This window comes from Grus americana, chromosome 1 (genome assembly GCF_028858705.1).
Source record: "Grus americana isolate bGruAme1 chromosome 1, bGruAme1.mat, whole genome shotgun sequence".
Classification (NCBI taxonomy): domain Eukaryota; kingdom Metazoa; phylum Chordata; class Aves; order Gruiformes; family Gruidae; genus Grus; species Grus americana.
In genome coordinates this window covers 54345185-54367907 of record NC_072852.1, presented here as the reverse complement: position 1 = coordinate 54367907, position 22723 = coordinate 54345185, and the positions used below count along the sequence as shown (strand labels likewise).

The following is a 22723-nucleotide window of genomic DNA, read 5'->3' as shown; positions in this document are numbered from 1 at the left end:
TTTTTTTTTAATAGAACTGAAGAGAAAGTTCTTAAATAAGTTATGATTGCATAATTTATTGTCTTTCACCAGCATCTCAAAATCCTACAGACTAATGAAAACTTCTGTAGTTAGATTTTTGCTGAAAAACAGTTTCTCCTTTTACTTTAATTAACGGACAAAAAACTTTGCCAGATATTTTTGCTGCAGCTCTGTGGAGCAGTATAGTGCAGCACAAGGTATCTAAACAATTTAGTTTCTGTAATTCTGTGCACTAACCTATATTTTCCATGGAGGCAAGTAAAATCAAGACTGTTTAGAATTTTTTTTTGTATTTTAAGGTGTGTTGGGTTGCCCACGAACTTGCCTTCATGCTATTTTGAACATATTGGAGAAGGGTACTGAAACAAGGAATGGGCCTACAGCAGTTCGGGAGTCTCCTCATCTTGCAGAACTCTGTTACCAGGTATTCAGCATGTTTTCTGTTGGCATATGCTGAAAGTAAGCTCTAAATAAAATTAGCTACTTCTTCATTGGTGAACACAGATGGTTGATGATTTTGATAATAGTTTCATTTTTAAAATGCATCTGTCAATTCTTTTATATGCATTGAACTCTTTCTGTTCTACCTTTTTCTGTGTGAAAAAGCATTATCTTGTAGCAACACAGAAAATAAAGAAGCTGCACTCACGTCAGAACTTGGAATTGGGACATACTTATAAAACTAATAATCTAAATATTTTTGGTGAGCCTTTGAATCTGTTGTGACCATGTGCCATTTTTTTTTTATTTATTTTTTGGAACTGCAGTTTACCAGCAAGTAAGATAACAAATAATCCCAAATAAACCAACAAAATTCTCTTCTTTATTCTGTAGTAGTGACATAATGTATATATGTACATTTAAGGGGGTGAGATGGGGAAGACAGCTGAATTGGATGTATGCGCAAAGCAGCTGATGTTTGGTCTTAAGTCATATAACTGTATAATTACATACCTGTATCATGTTGAAAATCTGTGGAATCTAGAAAAGATTTCAAACATTATTAAAAATGAAAGTGGCCATACTGTAGAAAGAGGGGGAAAAAAAAAATTACGCTCTCTGCATTGGTGAACCTGGAGACTGAAAAAATCACTCATTTTTAAGTGAGCTGAACAAACAAAAAGACTCATATAGTGGCATGTTGCAGGCAAATAGCTGTTGTAATCATCCACATGCTGGTAGGTAGTCCTTTAATGTCATAATTCAACATCTGTTATAAATAATATATTTGACTTTGGAGTAAGCTGATGGAAAAATTACCTGTATTTATAGTAAGATCGTTTGAGCTGTAAAATAGTGTTATGCATCTTTCGATTTGGTGGATGGTTTGGTTTTAACCGTAAATGGGTATCTACTGTTTTTAATTGTCAGGTGATCTATCAGTTGTGTGCATGCTCTGACACATCAGGTCCAACTATGAGATATCTGAGGACCAGTCAGGATTTCTTATTCACTCAGCTGCAGTATTTGCCATTTTCTATCAAAGGTAATTTTTATGCTAAGATAAGATTGTGCATGCTTAAATTCAATGCATTTTTTGACTTCCTAGGAATCACAGAAGAAACGTAGGTAGCATTATTAAACTGAATTAGTTACTGGCTCTGCTAACTTTTTAATTCTGCAAAGATTGAACTCTGCCTATTTAGGAAGTTCAGATTACCAGCACTGAACTCTTGTAAAAGAATGTTAGTTTTGGAATGCATCAATTCTCCAGAAGCGAATCCTAATCAATATTTCAATTATCATTGTAGTTTTGTTAGATTACAGAAAAAAATGTATATTTTTAAAAGAAAGAATGCTACAAAGAACTCAGGGAATTGAAGGCTCGTGGTTGTAACCACCTCTGTCTTCTCTTCCTTTGAATAAAGAACTTTTATTTGGTGATGGCATTAATTTTTAAGTTAACAGGTGTGTTTTTAATGTTTCAGACCAACATTTCTCAGGTGTCTTAAACTGAATAAATGTACTTATTCACTTTATCAGATGCTTGACCGCTAGTCCCTTGTTAAGTGATAGTAAACCTAGCGTTCAAGTATATGTATCCAGAATGGGTAAAGCATGTTAGATGACTCTTATATAACTTAACAATCTAAATTAGATAAATACAGAATATGAAGGTTCTTAGAGACCCATGTTCCAGCCTTATCAACTTTGATTATAGTTGTTTTTGTGTAAATGTCTGATTATTTTCATTGGAATTTTAACTGACCCTATTTGTTCATGAAGCACTGCATTCTCCACAATGACTGTTACTACGGGTTATATCCAGATTTTTTTGTGTACATGTATACTCTTAGTTGCATGTATGTGTATGATTTGTTTTCACAATAACCACATGTTCACTTAATGACTTATGTCAGATCTCTCAGTCCTTCTCTCGTAAACAAATGATGAGCAGATAATAAGTAATGACATCCTCTAAAATCTTTCTCCAATGAAAAATGCTTTCCTTGGATTAAGTCATATTATTTATGTTCAATATTGTAATTGTTTCCTTATCCTCACCCAGAACATGAGATTTCAACACTGAACCAAATGTCTTGGCTGATGAAGACCGCGGCTATAGAAATGCGAGTGACATCGCTGAACCGCCAGCGCTCCCACACACAGAGACTGCTGCATCTGCTGCTTGATGACATGCCTGTGAAACCATACTTGGGTAAGAGGAATTTATTGGGAGGACAAATAAGCTTGAATAAATGGGAGTATGAGAGGCTTTATTTGAATTCTTTCCTCTATAAGCTTGTGACACTTCATTTGTGATACTGTGTCTGCAGTTGCCATTGGAGAGATGGGAAGAAAGATGATGGTGGTTGTAGACTCCAAAATGAATTTTGTTCATTGCTGTTTTGTCTTTGTTTCATTTTTGAAACATCTCAGTGTATACACTGATATAAAAAATAAACATAGTTTATGGGGTAGGAGAGGGGAATGTAAAATAATAAAAATTATAATTTATTTTAGAATGTAATCCAGAGTTGTTAATGTGTAGAGAAGGTGGAGGGTCGTCTTTAGTAATAATTTTATACAAAGTTTTCTCAGTGTTAACTTCTTTCTGTCTGTCACATATTTTCAACTGTCTCACAAAAGATAGTAGCTACAGGTCAACTTGGCTTTTGGCATTATAACATCACAAAAATGATATTTCATCCTAATGTGATGTAAAATGCAATGTTAAATAAAAAGACAAGATTTCAAAGTTTCAGAAGAGAGTAGAAGTGAATAAAGAGAAATAGAAACAGGTGGCAATAAATCTCTTTATGTAAAGAAAATAAAGACAATAACTGGAAGATATCATAATATCACGGGCTGCAGCAGTATGATGTTTCCTACTCACTTCTATAGGTCTGAATGCTATCTCTCCATCCTTATGGAGATATGAATATGGAAAACTGTCCAGATGCCCTACTCATTTTACAAAATTCATCCAACTGCATTATTCATACTGTAGGGCGGGGTGTCTTTTTAGGCATTTCTAGTACTGTCTAATCTGTACTTAACTGGCTAACTTCTGTGAGATAAGTATTGTTTTCATTTTATTAACACTCAAAGCTGTATTTGTATTAGAAGACTTTCACGTGAAAGGTTTGTCAGTGTGTGCTTTGTCTTTCTCTTTCAGTAGGTGGTATTTTTCTCTTTTTTAAAAATAATTTATTTATTCTGTTTCATTACCTTCAGCTGATGGTGAAGGAGGGATGGAAGATGAAAGTCGATCAGTCAGTGGGTTTCTCCACTTTGACACTGCTTCCAAAGGTAAGCATTACGGCTGCTGATTATTTCCCAGTAAAGTTTTTCTGATACTGAATGGGGAGAGAGCTGCCTCTAGAAAGTACACTTTGAAAAATAAAATAATAGACTGTCTAAACAGCAGCAGTACATGGAACAGTTTTATTTAGTGTGGGGAAAAACCTGAATTTTAGAACCTTGACATAGATGGGTGGAGTGAGTGGAAAATACTGGACTGGAAAGGAAGTTAGAAGAATCTGTATTTAAGTATCTATGGAAGGACAGAATGGGAGGGTGGCAGTCTATAAATTTACTGCTAACAGTAAAAGCAGGGAGACTGTTGCTAGGGCTGAACGTGGCAAAGAATATAAACCCCAAGTAAACAACTTCAGATTCCTTACCATGTTTCTAAGTCTCAACAAAAGACTGCATGGTTCTCATTGAAAACCAGCCTGCTTTTATTTAGGAGAAAAAAATAGAATCTTGTATTTGTAAATATTGGATTACATGCATACATAACAGGAGAACAATACAGTATAACACAAGTTAAGGATTTAAGGCTCTAAAAATATTTTTAAGACACTTATATAGATTGATGGCACTTTCTGAAGATTTATTATTTTCTTTTGAAACTGTACACATTAAGATTTGGATTTATAAAGGTAAGTTAGGCTCCTATTGTCAATTGTTTTTGTTTTCCCCTTGATATTTCTGAATACAGTTTGAATTGATTTATATTTCCAGTACGCAGGAAGATCTTAAGTATCCTGGATTCAATTGACTTCAGTCAGGACATTCCGGAGCCTTTACAGCTGGATTTTTTTGACCGAGTTCAGATTGAGCAAGTCATTGCTAATTGTGAGCACAAGAATGCACGTGGACAAGTGGTCTGCAATGTCAAGGTGCGCAGTGGTCTGTGTTCTCAAGTTGCATGTGCTGTTTTGTATCTTAACAATAACAATAAAATTATCAGTGTATTAATAATACTTTGAAACTTGCGCATAAAAAGTATAGCTGTTTCAGGTATATGCATAGCATGCAAACTATTTCGATTAGTTTATTTCTTTCTCTGCATTGCACATGCTTATTTCTCATTTGAAGTAGACAGATACATCAGTTTAAGGCACTTTCAGGAAATATTTTCTAAATGTTTTTCCCATCTTGGAACACCCAAGTGATGTTGCAGATGTGACATCTACCTTATATATTTCGTTGGTCTTCAATACGCAACTATGTAGTACTACACAAGTGTACATAATTATGTACACAACATAGTCGTGTACTGCAGTAGATCTTAGAGGCTTTAGTTAAGATAGTATCACATTGTGATGAGTACTTGACAAGTGTATGATAAATAGTCCTGGAAAATATGTGATCTGAGAGGCAAGGGACAGAGCAGGAGCAGAATGTAACGTAAAAGTGATAGGAATGCAGCTATTCCATATTAGGAACAAGCTATTCTATGTTGTAAAATGTATTTTAGACTTGAGAGGAAACAAACCCTTCCTTTTGTGCAAGAGGGCTATAGTGGAGGTTGAAGAGGAAAGGGATTGTGGTGTCTTAGAAGAGCTCATGAAAGGACAGAACAACTTAGGACCAGAAGGAAACTAATGAGTGCAAAAATGAGAAATGCGGTGAGCAAGAAGAGAGACTAGACACCTGGAAGTACTGCATTTAGAGAATAATGTATGGGGAAAAAAACCTAAAAAATTAGTAAAACTTACTTGAATCTCAGTCCTCTAGTTGTATCTGTCAGAAGGCTAAATGCAAGGTCCACAAAGCCAAGTGCAAGGTCCTGCATGTGGGTCGGCACAATCCCAAGCACAACTACAGGCTGAGTGGAGAATGGATTGAGAGCAGCCCTGAGGAGTAGGACTTGGGGGTGTTAGTTGATAAGAAGCTCAACATCAGCTGATAATGCATGCTTGCAGCCCAGAAAGCCAACTGTGTCCTGGGCCGCATCAAAAGAAGCATGACCAGCAGGTCGAGGGAGGTGATTCTGCCCCTCCACTCTGCTCTTGTGAGACCCCACCTGGAGTACTGCATCCAGCTCTGGGGGCCCCAACATAAGAAAGACATGGACCTGTTGGAGAGAGTCCAGAGGAGGGCCATGAAGCTGCTCAGAGGGCTGGCACACCTCTCCTACGAGGACAGGCTGAGAGAGTTGGGGTTGTTCAGCCTGAAGAAGAGAAGGCTCTGGGGAGATCTAACTGCGGCCTTCCAGTACCTGAAGGAGGCCTACAGGAAAGATGGAGAGGGACTGTTCATCAGGGAGTGTAGTGACAGGACAAGGGGTAATGGGTTTAAACTAAAAGGAGGGTCGATTTAGATTAGATGTTAGAAAGAAATTCTTTACTGTGAGGGTGGTGAGGCACTGGAACAGGTTGCCCAGAGGGGTTCTGGATGCCCCTTCCCTGGAAGTGTTTAAGGCCAGGTTGGATGGGGCTTTGGGCAACATGCTCTAGTGGAGGATGTCCCTGCCCATGGCAGGAGGGTTGGAACTAGGTGATCTGTGAGGTCCCTTCCAACCCAAACCGTTCTATGATTCTATGATTATGTAGCCATCTCCTAAATACTTTTAGGAAGGACAAATACATCTTCTATGTCATTAAAGCTTCTTTTTTTTTTTTTATTTAACTTTTTAATTTCAGTACCTTCACAGGGTTCTGGTTGCAGAAGTCAATGCCCTTCAAGGAATGGCAGCAATAGGCCAGAGACCTTTACTTATGGAGGTAAGCATAGAGAAAGTAAACTACTGTGTGTTGTTGCCCTTGATGGATTTCATATATGGTCAAGCAGTAAGCTTTACTATGAAAGCTTGTGGATTTGAGTCCTAACTTTGAGTTGGTAATTCCTGGAGGAAAAAAAAAAGACATTAAATTTTGATAAGATAAACTACTTCTTAACGTACTATTCTCTAAACAACAGACCGGGAGTCTGTTTTCTTTTTCCTTGAACATCTTCCCTCCCCATTAGTGATATCAATTGCAGCTCCCACCGCACTGTACAGAAAGCAGTACATACTGATGTCAAGGTTGGCTGTTGACAAGTACAGGGTGTAGCAGCCAAGTTCATCTTGCCTTTCTCTCACAGGGGATGCCAATTTATTTCTCCTTTCTTCTACACAGCTGTAGTTTTAGTGAACTTGGAACTTAACTATTTCCTGAGGTTCCTGCCATCTTTTAAATTTAGTTGAAATTGGCTAAATGGATTTGAAAGTTGAAGGATGAAAGAGAAATGACTCAGACTACAATGGGAAGAAAATGCACAAATTTTTCATAGTTGTTTTTGGTTTGATTTTAAAGCGTATGTTAGAAAAGCATTTCCCCGATTAATTTTTTTTAATACAAGCTTGAGACATTAATGATGGAAAGGCCTTGTGAAAAGCAGCTTAGAAATGGATGGGCCTATCTGGTTAAAATGATTAATGGTAGCTTTTCCTCTGATAAGCTGAAGGCTTACCTTTCTTCCCCTCCTCGCAAAGACTATTACTAATAGCTAAAATTGTCATCTTGAAATCTGTCTTTGCCATTAACGTCTTTTAGCATATTATAACTCAATTTCTTTGTCGTGGGTGTTCAGGAGATCAACACTATCCTGCAGTACGTAGTGGAACGGAACAAGCTGCTGCAGTGCCTCCACGCTAAGAGGCATGCTTTAGAGTCATGGAGACAACTGGTAGAAATTATACTCACCGCCTGCCCCCAGGATCTCATACAGGCTGAGGACAGACAACTGATTATCCGCGATCTATTGCAGGATGTGCATGACAAGGTAATACTATACTGGAAATCAACCCTCTCCTTGAACTTTGTTACTCTGTCCTTTTATGTGAAAGAGAAGCTACTCTTCAAGTAGCATTCTTGATGGTAATAAAAAAAAATATTTGTCTGCCTTTAGTATTCTTTTAAGTTTTCTGATTGCTACTGTGCTGAAGTTGAATGCACTGTGAACAGAGGGGATACTCTGTATTCTTGCATACCTACTGTTGAACTATGACATTTCAGTATAATCTGGTATGATGGTAGTCTGGAAAGGGTGTATGAAAAGGAAACAGCCCATTTTGATGAGGAACATAGAAGAACTAATTTTACAATTAGAAGGGCTTTTGGAAATGTGAGTTTGCTTTGTCTTAAAGCCTACATGGCTTACTGCTGAATTACAGTAGTAGTTTTTGAGACAGACTAGGCAGTTACTACTGACCCAGCCGTTCTCAAAGACAAAATTTAATGAAAGGTCTTTGTATTGTTTATACTGCTGGGGCTTTTTTTTTTTCTCCCCTATATTATGAGAGTTATGCTGTTTTTACTTGTCCTGATTAGACAAGTTGTGTTTTGAGAAATATATATGAAAATGTATTTTTTTCTAGCAAAAGGTAACTTTTTGGATTTTTGTTGTTGTTATTTCCATTTTTTTCTCCCGTAAGGGTTACCTAAAAACTATTTTTTAGTGGAGTGCTGGTTTTGGTTTTTTTATGTGAACAAAATTTAAAAAAGGGAAACGAAGGGAGGCCTTTGCTACTTGAAGGAATTTTTTTTCTTTCCTAAAATCTTTACAGAGCAGAAATTGCAGAGTCAAATTTTCTGTAATACTTAATTTTTAGTGAAGATTTTGTTAATTTGAGAAAACAATTATTGTTATTTTATTTTGAAAATATTGGTCTCTTGTATTAAACAATTATATTGCTTAAAAGGAAAGCTCCTTGAGTGTCAGTGATAAAGATACCAGGTTTACCTTTTAAATGATGAAGTGAACTAAAATAATAAATGCTAACTTCTCATTAGTGTTTCTCCACATTGTCTTAATGAGCACCTTTGATGTTCACTTTGATGCTCACCTCTTTGAGTTTTCTAAATTGTATCTTCACATTTTTAATGAGAATAGATTTCTTAAATAGCTATAAAGCCAAGAGGGTGTCAGTTGTTCTTTCCCTAACTTAGATTTAGATATTTTACTAATAAAGCAACTCAAATATCAGCACATTTCTTCCCCTCTCCCTATCAGGATTTAATTAATCCTGCCTGTGATTTGTGTGAATAAAAACCAGAAGGCTAATGGTTTTCTCAATTAAAGTGTGTTCGACTCATCTTTCTGAACAAGTTTGTGACACTACTGATTTTGATTTGTTTTAAATAGTGCCATGTTAATGAAATCCTTATGCATACATAAATGAAATAGTTGAGAGGCTAAATTAATTGATTTAATAGCTCATTTTCTACTTTTTTTTTCTTTCTTTCTTTCTTTCTTCCTCCTTCTGTATTAAGATCCTTGATGATGATGCAGCTCAGGAGTTGATGCCAGTGGTGGCAGGGGCTGTGTTCACCTTGACTGCTCACTTGAGCCAGTCTGTGAAAACTGAGCAGAAACAGCCACTTGCACTCCCTGTGGCGGAACAGTCCCAATATGTTTTGATGCTGGATGGTTCTTTTACCTCATCACCTGGCTCTGAGAGCATATCCATGGGTTTTGCTTCCATTGGTGACTCCTCCCTCCATATCATCTTAAAAAAGCTGCTGGATTTCATTTTGAAAACAGGTGTGTTGACCTTTGCAGTGGTGTGTGGGAATTCCAACTTCCAAGAGTAAAAAGATGGGCCGAGCTGCTTCCTGTTACTGCAGTGAAGATTTTTATTACAATCAATTCTATGATTAGTATAGATCTAATTGATGTTACTAATAAGAAAAAAATTAATAAAGTCATGTTATTTTTTAAATCTGAACAAGTAGAAGAGAGATGTGTAAATGACTGTAAAGGGAATTTCATATTGCCACTTTTTTGGAGCAGCATAAACTTGCTGAATTTACTCATAAATACACTTTTATGCAAACAGTAGAACTCTGAATTGAATCTAGTTGTTTTATTTATTTCTGCCAGCACTGCTATAAGGAAGTTGAATTAAGTGCCAGTGGAAACTGATGTTATGGAATTTACATCTATTTTGTTTTTAATTGTGAATGTTTCATGTTAACAGGTGGTGGCTTCCAGAGAGTGAGGACACACCTTTATGGATCACTGCTTTATTATTTGCAGATTGCCCAGAGACCAGATGAACCAGACACTTTAGAAGCGGGTATGGTCCAACTGTATTATGGAAAAGAGGGGGGAAAAAAAAAATTGTTATTAGACCCTGAATGGTACAGTTTCTAAATTCTGAGTTGTCTTCTGGAAATAGATTATGTAGATAGAATACTACTTACTCCAAGAGCCTCAGAAATTAGTTGCTTATGCTAAATGATGCAAATTTTCCTCTATTCTGACCTGTCTAGCTACATATGTGTTCCAAATGTATTGTTCTGGATGAGGCTATTAAATTTCTGACCACCAGCACTAAAGAAGATATTTAATTTGTGTCCATTTAAAGCTATGTATCGCAGCTACAAAATTGTCAAAGAACTGGAGATTACTTGTAACTGCCTGTTCTCAAGTAGGTCCAACTGTAGAAATACATTGCCTCCACATCTGTATGTACGCTCATACCACAATGATCCTATTTAAATAAAAAACAAAACCAAACCCAAAGATTATTTTTCATTCTTTCTGTTCCTTTAGCTGAAGACTTCTAGGGGGAAAACAAACAAACAAAAAAGCATCACCCCCGCCCCCCCAAAAAATAAGCAAAAAATAAGCCAACCAGAATTGCTGCTTAAACAAGAGAGCTTATGGTAAATATCACATTCTCTCTGTTAATGGCTTAAAAACTTGATTATTCCATGTTTCTAAACATTATTTCATCTTAGACCTTGGACAAGGACTGAAAAACAAACTTGGGGCTAGTACCTGTGCATGCAGACTCTTACTGCTCAGCATTTTGAGCTACAGTAGTAAAAAACCCAAACAAAACCACATGAATTTGTTATGACCCCACCGTAGTTTATTACTGGCTTTGGATTCAGCCCTTTCCTACTTGAGTCACCTTGTTTACTTCCCTCAAACTGAGTGTCTTGGTCCTGGTGAAAGTTCTTAGGCCTAATAGATATTGTTACATGTACTGAATCTTAGAATTATTTTAAGCGTACTGTTTACAAGGGTGGTGTATGTATACAGGCACGCACCTTTTTTTTTTGTCCTGACTGACCTGTGTGAGATATTCAGGAAAGAATGGATTTGTAGGAAAACATTTGCACTTCATTAAAAAAACCCACCCTGTCCATTGTTAGGGGCATTTCTGTTGCAAGGTAGAGAGAATGCCTCCAAGGATGTAGCCTCAGCTGTACTGTAGCTAAGCTAGTGCTAAGCTGCCCATCTTTGCATTTCTCATTTTTTGTTTTATTTGCTTTTTTGCAGCTAAAAAAACGATGTGGGAACGTCTGACAGCTCCTGAAGATGTGTTTAGTAAATTGCAACGAGAAAACATGGCAATCATTGAGAGTTATGGGGCAGCTCTCATGGAGGTGGTCTGTCGGGATGCTTGTGATGGTCATGAGATAGGCCGGGTAAATAAATACGCCTTTGCAATCACTGTTCTGTATGTTTTAAAGAACACTTTTTACTACTGTGCAGCAAGGTAGAACTGGAACATTTTTTGTAGATACTTAATCTCTTCCACGTTTCTGTCCTCCCACTCATCCTTCAAGCTGTTGAAAGTAGGGGCATACGTGCATATTAATTTTTTTCTCAAAAAAGCTATGTGTCTTGTTTTAAAAACAAGGGTAGCAAGCACTGCAAAAGATCATAGGTATGAACTGCTGTGGCATTTATTTGTTAGTATTTTTTAAATCATGGACTTACTGGTTTATTTTCTCACTTTGAGAAGATTTGGTGATTTCAGGAAGAAATAATTTCTGATAATAACTTCAGCAGACAGGAATATAGTCAGAATGCAAATTAGTTTTAAATTGTAGTAGTGCTTGTAGCAATACTTCATGAGAATATTTTGACATAGTTATTGGTCAACAATATCTGTAATATTTTGTTAAAGAATAATAGAGGAAAACGTAATTGGCCCATACTATACTAAAACATCAAGAAATCTTAAAATATTTTTCACATTAAGGATTGCAATTGTAGTGCAGAAATGCATTCTGCTTTTAAGAAGCTGTTAGAACCAACTGCTTAGCACTTCATATTTCTATGTATTTGTTAAAAATCTCATTGGTCTCACACATTTAATTCTGTTTTGATGTTTCTTTTTGTTTGTTTGTTTGCTTGGTTTTTTTCTTCCCCTCATCCCAGATGCTGGCATTGGCTTTGCTTGATCGTATTGTTTCGGTAGACAAGCAGCAGCAGTGGCTATTGTATCTCTCCAATAGTGGCTACCTGAAGGTGCTTGTGGATAGCCTAGCAGATGATGATCTGACTCTTCAGAGCTTGCTCACACCTCAGCCTCCTTTACTTAAAGCGCTGTACACCTATGAGTCCAAAATGGTAATAGCACTTCAGAAACAATTTTGTGGTATGGTGTGTTTTTGGTTTTTTGTTGTTTTTTTTTTTTTTTTTAAAAAAGGTGTTTGTCTATACTTCACATTAATTGTACTCAGAGATATTTTACTAAAATAATAGTATTTGAAATGATGCTAAAATCAAGAGAGAAAGTAGTTGTCATAAGTCTCATTGTGCGTCTCCAATACTTCTCCTTCTCTACTCTTCCCTAGGCATTCCTCACTAGAGTAGCTAAAAGTCAGCAAGGGGCACTAGAGCTGTTGCGGTCTGGAGTGATTGTGAGGCTGGCACAGTGTCAAGTGTATGACATGCGACCCGAAACAGACCATCAGGGGTAAGTGTTGGTTCCCCAGCTGATTTTGAAACTGTAATATAGTCTTGGAAGCATATAATGTCTTTTTATAGCCACCAGACTTTTGAGTAATGATTTGTGCATTTATTCTTTTTGTGTGTGTGTGTATTTCTTTAGCCTATCGGTTCAGTTTAAAAGTACCTCTTTACTGAGAGAAAAATTCCAAATAAGTGGGTCTGAAGTGGTACTTGAATGCTCAGTTACTTAGACTATATAAAAACTTATTTGTTTGATACCTTAGATAGGAATGGTCTATGTATTACTATTACTGTTAAATAGTTTAGACTGTAATGTTTGAAAAACAACCTACACTGTAAACTTATTTTGGGGGCTTTGCAGTTGGTGAACAAAAAGTGCAGAGTTTGTCCTCCCCTATAAAGCACTAATGAGAGAGCAGTGAAGTAAATGTTATTTCAGAAATATTTTATGATGTGTTTAAAAACAATAATTAAATTTCACACTTTTATATTGCTTGACAAGTTTCTTGATGTCTTGCTATGTTGTTAGTCATTGTGAGATGACTGAGAGAAGATCTCAGAGAAGGAAATTGCATAAATAAAGGAAATCACCCTGGTTGATTTCAAACCTCGGTCCTTGCTTTAAATTTGTGGTTCTTAGTGACACACTGGAGGTTCAAACACTTTGACACTTTTAAACAGAGTATTTGTCTAAGTCTTAATTTTTTCCAATGAGGTGTAAGATTGTATGAAATCTACAGGCGTTGGTACAGGACTGTGTTTATCAGTTACTTTAGAATTAAGCACACCTCTTCCCACAGCATTTGAGAATATTTAGTTTTATATATAAGTAAAGAAAACAGCTGTCATATCTCTATGAGAAAATAATCTGATTTATGCAGTATAGTACAAAGAAGTAATTTTCTCCGCTTAGAGAAAATGTCTGGCAGTAGCTTTCTGGGTAAATTGCAGCAGCTGTGTATCATAAATGTTTTGCTTTTCCAATATAAACTCAGTTCAAGTACAGACCTATTATTGGAATATGAATGTTTGGAGATTCTTGAGGGTGATTGTAGGCTGAGGCTCTGCCTTGCTAGTGGTCTTCACTTTTCTTGCACTGTTTATATTTTTTTCTTTCTTCTTTTTAAACCTCTTAAGAATGTATGGAATGAGAGATCCCCCAGTCTTCATTCCTGCTCCAGTGGAACGTTATCGCCAGATTCTTCTTCCAGCTCTTCAGCTGTGCCAAGTGATCCTCACATCCAGCATGGCACAACACCTGCAAGCAGCAGGACAGGTAAGTTCCCAAAGGAGTTCCAAAGTATCACTGCTACTGCTCATTCAAAGAAATTCTGTGTCCTTTTGTTCTGAAAGTAAGCTTTTTTAAAAAAGTAAAAGCATTGCTTCCTGTCTGCTCACTGCTAACCTTTGAGTCATTCGTATTTTCGCTTTTCTTCTTGTGGTACAGGTTCTGCAGTTTCTAATTTCCCATTCAGATACTATCCAGGCAATCCTGAGGTGTCAAGATGTTAGCGTTGGATCTCTCCAGGAGCTGGCTTCCCTGACAGGAATAATCAGCAAGGCAGCTTTGCCTGGTAGGAACTGCAGTTCTGAAATCTCTTACCCCATCTGCACGAATCTCAGATCTTGTTTCCTTTAAAGGAATAGTAAGACATATAAGGAAGTATCTACTACAATACAGAATTTTCTTGACATGTAGAGCTCTGGGAAAAATAAAGAAATGTTAAATAATTGTTTTTGAAATAAGTATGGTGGATTTGCAGTGGACATAGTGCCCTTACCAATATGCATTTGACTTCCCATTTTCTTTTCATTATGCTACCTGACAGTAAGTAGTTTTTGTCTTTGAGCTGACTTGCAAATAGTAGTGTTCAAAGTGCATGTGGTATCTTCAAAAATAATTTTCATTTAGCAAATTCTATGACTGAAGAAGACAGAAAATTGCATACCTATATCTCTGTTAATGTCTTCTCTATTTTTATTTATTTAAAAAAGAAAGCTTCCAGGCAGAAGCACTGTGGATTAGCATACTGACGTTTTTCTTGGGTGACTTATCTTCACAGAGGACTAATAAATATTGCGATGAATATAGTGATTTCTTCTGCATGCTAGAAGACTTGCTAACCATTTCAAAATAACTTCTCCATTTTGATTTAGTGGCTTTCTTTGTTCAGGAGAGCTGTCTGACTACAATAGAAAAGAGTGCAGAGCTGTAGGTTTAGCCCAAATGTTTCTTTGCTTACAGTATACTGAGCATATACAGGCTCTCATGCATCTCCTAGTAGCTGCATTCATATCTGAATGTTTTCCTCAATCAATGTGCAAAATATGTATGTTTGGCTGAAATATCTGATCAGTGCTTATATTTAAATGTATATACTGCATACCTCTGTTTTCTTTTGAAAAAAACCCAACAACCCTCCACAAAAAAAACCCAAAACAGTTAATTCAATGGCTGTATCTTTTATCAGGAGTGCTAAATGAGCTGGACGTTGATATTAATGAAGGAACGCAGATGGAGCTACAAGGACATATAGGCCGATTTCAGGTAATAAAGTTATATATTTAATACTCCTCCTTTTAGAATTGTGTATGTAGATGATTTTTTTCTTGGTTTTGTTCTCTTGACTAGTAGCAGTTATGAAATGGATGTTTTCCATAATTAAGAAGAATGTGTGGTGTGTTGTTTTTTGGGTTTTTCTGAGTGGTTTTTTTTTGTTTTGGTGGTTTGTTTTTCTGGGTTGGTTTGGTTTGTTGGTTGTTCTGTCATGGTTTGTTATTTTTGTTTTTTTTTTTCCCCAACCAAGTAGAAAAGATAACATTTGGCAACATCAGGGTTGCATCAGGGACTTTGTTTCCCTACCTGGTTTAGGATTCACCTTATGTGGAGAAGACTTTGAGCATGTGAAGTAATGCAGAAATACTCTGTTGCTACTTTTGCTACAAGCATGTCTCCACCTCAACAATTTGGAGTATTGAACGTGCTAGTGTTTTATTACTTTCTTCCCCTTTTAAAAATAATTCTGACTTAGAAACCAGAATGAAAGCCAAGACATAGTAAATCTCACTCAAAAGCTATTACTGCAGACCTCTTTACAGCTCAGCATTCAGCATCCTGCAGTGTTTTTGAAGCTCTGTGGTTCCTGTGAGCAAGGACTTTCATAAAGAAATATTTCATTGAAAACTATCTGTAGAAAGGGCTGTCCTATCAAATACTTCTGGTTGCAAAAGAAGGATGTGTTCTCTGGACACTTTGATAGTAACTATTAGGCTGACCAGCCTGAAGCAAAGTAGCAAGCTGTAAATGATTGCTGTAATGCTGGGTTCTCGGAATTCTGCTCCATCATGTCAGCAAGAAATTCCCATGGGAAAGCAGTAAGTTTGTTGTGGTTTGGTTTTTTGGTTTGTTTTTTTTTTTTTTTTTTAAATTATTATAAGGAGTTTTAATTACTTAATTTGAAAACTGAGCTGTTCTGAGCAAACCTGTGCGAATCAGTCATCTGTTATTTTAACTTTTCTCTCTAGCTTGTCCTGTTATTTTCATCAAGTACTAAAAGGATTTAAGTGTTTCACTCTTCCCCAGAAGTAATTACCAAAAAATGTTTTATCGTTGATAACGGGGTTTTTTTTTTGTTCCACACAAAACTGACTTACAGTCGGAGGCACTTTGACCTTAACAGCCACAGGCAAACTAAAAATAAATTTATTGTTACTTCTTTTTATGAAGCTATTGAATTGGTTTTTGCACTCTACTTTTATGGAGCTTACTATCTTCGTATCCAGATTTTGTTAGTTTGCCTATATAGGTAAAAGTGGTTTATGTGGGAATGGGTAAACCTAAACTGTCACTGTCTTACGTCTCTTCCAAACTATTATACTGACTAGCATCAAAGTTGTGCACTTTTGAATTGCATTTATTTCTCAAGGAACTGCTTTAGGGTGCCATTAATTTTTAAATTAATTAAAGGTGAGTTAAAATATTGTGTTTTTAAAAAATTAAATTTTGTTTATAAAGTGCTAAAAGTACTTGCTATTGTGTTTTAAGGGATTTGCATCACTTAAGTAAAAAGAATCATGCACTTCATTTGTTGAGATACTAATGAAAATGTTCATTTCTTATGGCAGCGCCAGTGCTTAGGACTTCTAAGTCGGTTTGGTGGTTCAGACAGACTACGTCAGTTTAAATTGCAAGATGATAACGCAGAGGGAGACAGAGTGAACAAGAGGGATGAAATTGAGTTGGCCATGCAACAGGTAAGGACAGGAGAAGCTGCTAGAACCTTCAGTCTCAAATTGTGATGTTTTACCTGCTGTGCAGACTTGTTTAGTTGTCATACTTTCATATGATAGTGGTAATGCTCTACACTATTTTTAGTTTGGTATAGGATCCCACATTTTAATTCTATTTAAAGTAAACCTTGAAAATTTGGTTATTTACATTTCCTTTAGCAGCAATTATTGTTTTGGGTACAAACTCTGAACTTCGAAGCCTTAAATTGATGAGAAATTTTCAAAGTGAAGGCTAGGTATAGAGGGCAACGGCTAACACTAAGTTAGAACCAAAGGGGACTTAGAATTGACCAGAATTTTTAGCTAACGGGTTTGGGAAAGAGGCAAGGTTGCAAGTCCTAGACTTGAAATAGAAGAGAGGCTGTTACTGATCAGAAAAGAGAATCATCACATTCTGGTGAGAAGAGAGGGAGCAAAACATGTGGTTTGTTGACATTTATCCATTTTAAATTTAATGCTCCAAAGCCTGTAGGTATTGTAACTGACATGCTGTCATTTTTTTTTTTTATTTTTTCGGCAGATCTGTGCAAATGTGATGGAATACTGTGAGTCACTTATGCTGCAAAGCGCCCCCAGTTTTCAGCACGCTGTTTGTCTGTTTACTCCAAGCTTGTCAGAATCAACCAACCGAGACGGGCCTCGTCAGGGTGAGATTTTTGGCTTGCTATTTTATGAGACTGAATGGTGTGACATTTGGGCTAGTAGAAAATAATGAACCAGAGGCTGTAGTTTCACATGAACTTTAAGTCACTTTATGCCAATACTGTAGCTGCCCATTTTCTAATTCTGGAACACAGGCTTGCGCAGCCTTGCGCTAAGCCAAATCAGGAAACTAATCCAAGTTAAAACAAATGTGACCAAAAAATCCTTTTTTAATTCACTTTCCATGGCAGCCTCAGAAACACATGTATCTGTTTAAAAAAAAAAAAGTGTATGTCCATAAATAAATAAAGACGGGGAAGATGAGGATTTCTTTTTTTCAGCGTCTGTGCTGGATTACAGTGTGTGAAACAAGGACCTAATTTGTGACATGTAAGATGTGTTTTGATGCTGACTGAAACTCTTCATTATGCCACATGGCAAGAGTTTACAGTCTGCCACTATGCAGCTGAGTGGTTAAAATATTTAAATAGTAGGTGTTCTGGTCTGGTTACATTTCATGTGTTACAGTCAGTACTGTACTATGGTGACTGCCTTCTAGTACTGCAGCCACAGAACTTTTTGCCTAGTCTTTCATTTGTATTACTTCTGACACAGAAGTATAAAACATAAACTTGCCAGTGCTTTCACATCTCTCACTACTTTATTGACAGAGACCATACCTTATTGATTTCTTTTTTTGTTTGTTTTTAATTTATTATAACTTGTTCATCATCTTTTCTAGATACACAAGCACCAGTGGTCCCATACTGGCACTTGCCTGGCTTGGGCATTATCATCTACCTGCTGAAACAGAGCACAAGTGATTTCTTCAGTTACTATGATAGCCATCGTCAGAGTGTTAACAAACTGCAGAATGTGGAGCAACTCCCACCAGATGAAATAAAAGAGGTAATAGGTCTTCTGACTCTGTAGTTTCTGTATTGTTTGTAACTTAGACATAGCTGTAACAGAGACTCCAAAGCATCTTATCTAAGTAAATACTTCCAGGTTTTGTACATATTCCCTTCTGCTGTTGATGAAGGTGTCCATAGAATGAGTGACCTAAAACTTTGGGAAAATATTGGGCTTAACTCTGTAAAAGTTGTGATTTTCATTAGAGTTGCTTGGGGATATGTTTAACTTCTCCATGTTTTGGTCAGCAAGGTTATGCAAATTCAAAATAGAGAACACAGTTTTGAAGAAATAGTAGCTGATAAGGAAGCTCTAGATATTGATAAGTTATTTTATTTGCTTATTTCTTTTGATGCTCTGATTTCCTACAATCTTTTTGTTTTTCCTCTTCTTATCACAGCTGTGTCAGTCAGTTATGCCAGCTGGGGTTGACAAAATCTCCACTTCCCAAAAATACGTTTTGGCAAGGCGACGCCTGGTGAAGCTAATAAACAACCGAGCCAAGCTGCTTTCCCTCTGTTCTTGTATCCTTGTAAAATTGAAATGACCCTCATGGTGATGCTCCAGAAAAGCGGAGAAATAGGAACAGGTTCTTTGTACCTAGATTTCTGACCACATTGAACAATGGTCTTTTCAAAAAGGAAATTTGAAATACTGAAAATTAATTTAGTAAGAGGGTATTGTTCTGCTATTGTCAGAATATAAGTATTTTCAAGTTAGTAATTCCCATCATGGAGACCCTGCTAAGACTTTCTGTAACATTATAATGGAGGAGTTACTACAGCCTAGCTCTGCAATTCAGTATCCAGATCCACTAAACATTCACATATGTATAAGTGCGGTGGAAGAAATATTTTGAAAAATAATTTTGAGGTGCCTATCAGAGCAACTGGAGTTTCCATTCTTATAGTCAACCTTGTATAAACCTCATCTCAGAAACACCAGTAATCCTATGGAAATAACTAGTCACGCACAAAATAATTGTCTTCAGAGGATCAGAATTTTCCTCTGAAACTTACTTTGGGAAAGATGTGCTCTTGTAGGCTTACCTGTTGTAATTTAAGATGTTGCTGCCACCCCCAGCTTTACAACCTCACCTTTAATTCACTGTCCCTGCAACTGAGCTCTCATTACAAATGACATGAGCTCTCATACTCCACTCTGGTCCAGAACTTTGGTTTAAAGCCTCTTCAGGGTGAGCAGCTGTCACTGAAGTAACCTAGCCAGCACTGCACTGAAGCAGGTAAGGAGAGTGCAAGCGATCTGTTACCAGGCCACAGCAGTGGCGTTCAGAAACTCCTTCTGGAGGAGGTGACAGATGGTTGAGCTGCTTCAAAGTGTGTAAATATGCTCATATAGTAAATGTCCAATCTAAAGACAATGAAATTAGACTCCTTCACTTAGATGTGTCTACAGATATTATAGAAACGTGTCTCTTCATTCTCTGGCGTCATCTGGAACACTATCTACTGCATTGCACACCCACTGACTCCCAAGACCCCCTGCTGTCCTCCAGGATGTCATTTAAGAAAGGAAGGCTGCAAGGTAAAATTTCTCAAACGTCACAGTGCCTTTGAATAACTTCTGATGGTTTAACTTTAAAAATGATTTGCTACTATTAATAATTTTGCCATTTATATTTAATAAAAGAGATTTTGTTTGGATTTGGCATACCTTTGGATTTTCCGCTGGAGAATTGGCAATACAAATATTGTTGTCATAGACTTTTGGGTTTTGTCTATTACACATAACCTCCAAAGGAAAGTAAAATTAACTTTTTTTTATTTCTGTTGTTCAAACCAAGTGAAGTTCAAGTAATACAATCAGATCAGTGATTGAAAACAGTTTATAGGAAAATATTTCAATACAATAATCTAAAATGAAATGAAGAACTAAAATTAATATTGGTGGTTTAAAAAGCATTTTTAGAATTGTAGGCAGCATTGATTCACCAGCAGATTTTAAGTTTGTTGAATTTTGTTTAAAAAAAAAAAATTAGGAATGGAAGGAAGTCAGAAAGGGAGAAGTGATCTTGGGAGAAGCGTTTTGCTTGAAGTGCCGTGTTGTGTGATCAAAATATTTATGGCTCTTAACATTTATTCTCTATATCATTTAATTAAAAAAAAAAGTGTGATTTCTATGCACAAGTTTACTGACCAATATGGAACACTGCCTTTTAAACTCATTTTGTAACTTGATGTAGAGAAGATAGTGTGGAGCAGCCAACATAATTTTAATGTCTCATTTTCTGTTGCTAGATTCCTTTGGTTCAGAGCCAAACTTGGATTTCAGTAGCGGACTGAATCGAGTGAGCCAGCATGATATAGAACAGGTGAGATGTGACAGCATGCTGAAAAGTATAGAACACGCCTGATTACCACACAGCTATTAAGAGCAGTCTGACTGTAGTTTTCCCACCTCTGAACAACCTGTGGTAACACCAACAGGATATAACTTAGGATTAATGAAATGTTGCAAAATGTTTTTCTAAAGTATTATGAAGCAGGTAGCAGATGTGCTGCTGCACACATATTTTCAAGTTTTAATATAAAAAGTTAAATGAAAAATGAGCTAGACTTACAAAAATAATTAATCATTCTGTTTCTCAGTCAAACAATATGTATTTTTTAAGAATAGTTTTCTGAAAACATCAGTTATTCTTGAAAAACTTGCAATATGGGGGCAGGATTCCCAGTTTTCTGTGATCCTATAGCTGTTTACTACAGGTCAGCTGTAGCTAGGCTGTAGAGAAATAAGATCGAAAAGGGTAATAGAAACTGAGGAGACTATAAGATGTGAATGCTAGCAAAGAATTGATTTCTGCTTACACAGTGATTTAATAGTTTGTGTAAATTTGATGTGGAGGTGACAGAAGAAATAGATCATTTTCATTAATAAATCCCACTGACATTTCTACTACTGTTTGTGCAGGAAAAAAAAAACCTGTTCTCAAAAAAACTGTGGAGTCTCAAGAAATTTATAAGATCTAGAATTATAAGAACAGTTGTATGTGTGTTTTGTGATGAGGCATCTGTCTTTTATATTTTACTTTTGAACAAATGAAATACAGTAACGTCTTGCTAAAATACTTAGAATGTAATTAATTTTTTTGGTGACTGATTACATATGCATTAATGAAAAAATGTTGTCTATGCACATGGACTCTAATTCCTAAACAGTCCTTAAAAGGACTAGGAAAACTTTAATTGGAAGAAGTGTTTGTATGACTATAACTGAAGAAGCTGAATTATATAAGACTGTTTCATTCCTAAAACTTGGAGAGGTTTTAAAGTGGTAATATTTGGATAATCTAACCCAAAAACCTCTGTAGAAAGGCTATCCATTATGTAATTTAGAGAGAGAAACATAAGGCCAGAATGCAAGTAGTACTTATTAGGGGAATCCGAAAAAACGTACTTTTAAAAGTGGTTTAGAGAATAAATCACGGTAAAAGGGTTGACAGGTCATTGATGATGGATTAGCAGACATTCCAGAAAGAGAAGATTATCTGTTGTTGACTGGAACAAATCTCTGTTTCTCAGCTTCAGATTGAAGCCACGAACAGCTTTGGTGAATCTCTGCAGAAGAAGCTTCTGGACATCGAAGGGTTATATTCTAAGGTTCGGTCAAGGTACACCTTTATTCAAGCTCTTGTTAGACGCATCCGTGGACTCCTAAGGATATCAAGGACCTAAAAGACTCTGATACATACGTGTTGCTTGCCCCTTGAAGCAATGTGCTAGGGCAGGCCTTCTGGATCATCAGATTTTATAGATCATACATTTTCTAAATAATGTCAAAAATATTTTGTTACTTTTTTTTTCTTATCCCTATGGATCAGTTTTGTGTATTCTTTCCTACTGCTCTCAACTTGACAAGAAAAATAAAGGATTGTTTTTAACTGAGTTATAATTAATGTAAAATTTCAAGCAAGAAAGAATTCTAATGGAGGACATAAAGGAAACAAAAGTTCTGCAACTGTGATGATATTACACTTACGGATGCTTTCAGAGAAATCTGCTGTTCTTGCTGCACACGCAGGTTTAATGAACACATGGGGTTTGAGTCCCAGCACTTGCAGACTGTGATCACTCTGGTGTGGATTCTATATGAAAGGTGATCATTTTGCACCGTGAACTGCTTGTTTCTGCTCCCCCTTGGCCTGACTCTTTTCAGCTGACAGAAGTACAGGCTGCTTCTCTTTGGACAAGTCTAGATAAGGGGGGAGGGGGGGAATAGGAAAGCCATGGAAGGTGACTGCCTTAGGTTTGGTTCTTAGGGCTTGGGGGAGTAGTCTTCTGTGCTGTTCGTGCTGGACCAGGAGCATAAAGAGAGAATAAAATCCACGAGGAGGAAGCCGACATGCTTGAGTGGTAGATTGGTTCTGTAGTTACCAATTGTTCTTGTGAGAGAGACTCATATC

The 22723-nt window shown here is 36.6% G+C and overlaps 1 protein-coding gene across 2 annotated transcripts in view; it reads left to right on the top strand.

The window, feature by feature from the left end:
- NUP205 (nucleoporin 205) overlaps window positions 1-22203 on the top strand; it is a 54219-nt gene extending 32016 nt beyond the window's left edge. For both annotated transcript variants that reach the window (XM_054839761.1, XM_054839753.1), the window contains exons 22-43: window positions 321-445; window positions 1393-1507; window positions 2531-2680; window positions 3700-3774; window positions 4492-4649; window positions 6399-6479; window positions 7330-7521; window positions 9012-9282; window positions 9719-9817; window positions 11032-11180; window positions 11920-12111; window positions 12339-12460; window positions 13594-13732; window positions 13904-14030; window positions 14928-15004; window positions 16582-16710; window positions 17267-17393; window positions 18131-18297; window positions 18701-18824; window positions 19717-19845; window positions 20559-20632; window positions 21843-22203. In XM_054839761.1, coding sequence (XP_054695736.1) covers window positions 321-445; window positions 1393-1507; window positions 2531-2680; window positions 3700-3774; window positions 4492-4649; window positions 6399-6479; window positions 7330-7521; window positions 9012-9282; window positions 9719-9817; window positions 11032-11180; window positions 11920-12111; window positions 12339-12460; window positions 13594-13732; window positions 13904-14030; window positions 14928-15004; window positions 16582-16710; window positions 17267-17393; window positions 18131-18297; window positions 18701-18824; window positions 19717-19845; window positions 20559-20632; window positions 21843-21995 — 2975 coding nt within the window. In that variant the 3' untranslated portion in view covers window positions 21996-22203. The remainder of the gene's footprint in view (window positions 1-320; window positions 446-1392; window positions 1508-2530; window positions 2681-3699; window positions 3775-4491; window positions 4650-6398; window positions 6480-7329; window positions 7522-9011; window positions 9283-9718; window positions 9818-11031; window positions 11181-11919; window positions 12112-12338; window positions 12461-13593; window positions 13733-13903; window positions 14031-14927; window positions 15005-16581; window positions 16711-17266; window positions 17394-18130; window positions 18298-18700; window positions 18825-19716; window positions 19846-20558; window positions 20633-21842) is intronic.
- Window positions 22204-22723: the final 520 nt, after the last annotated feature.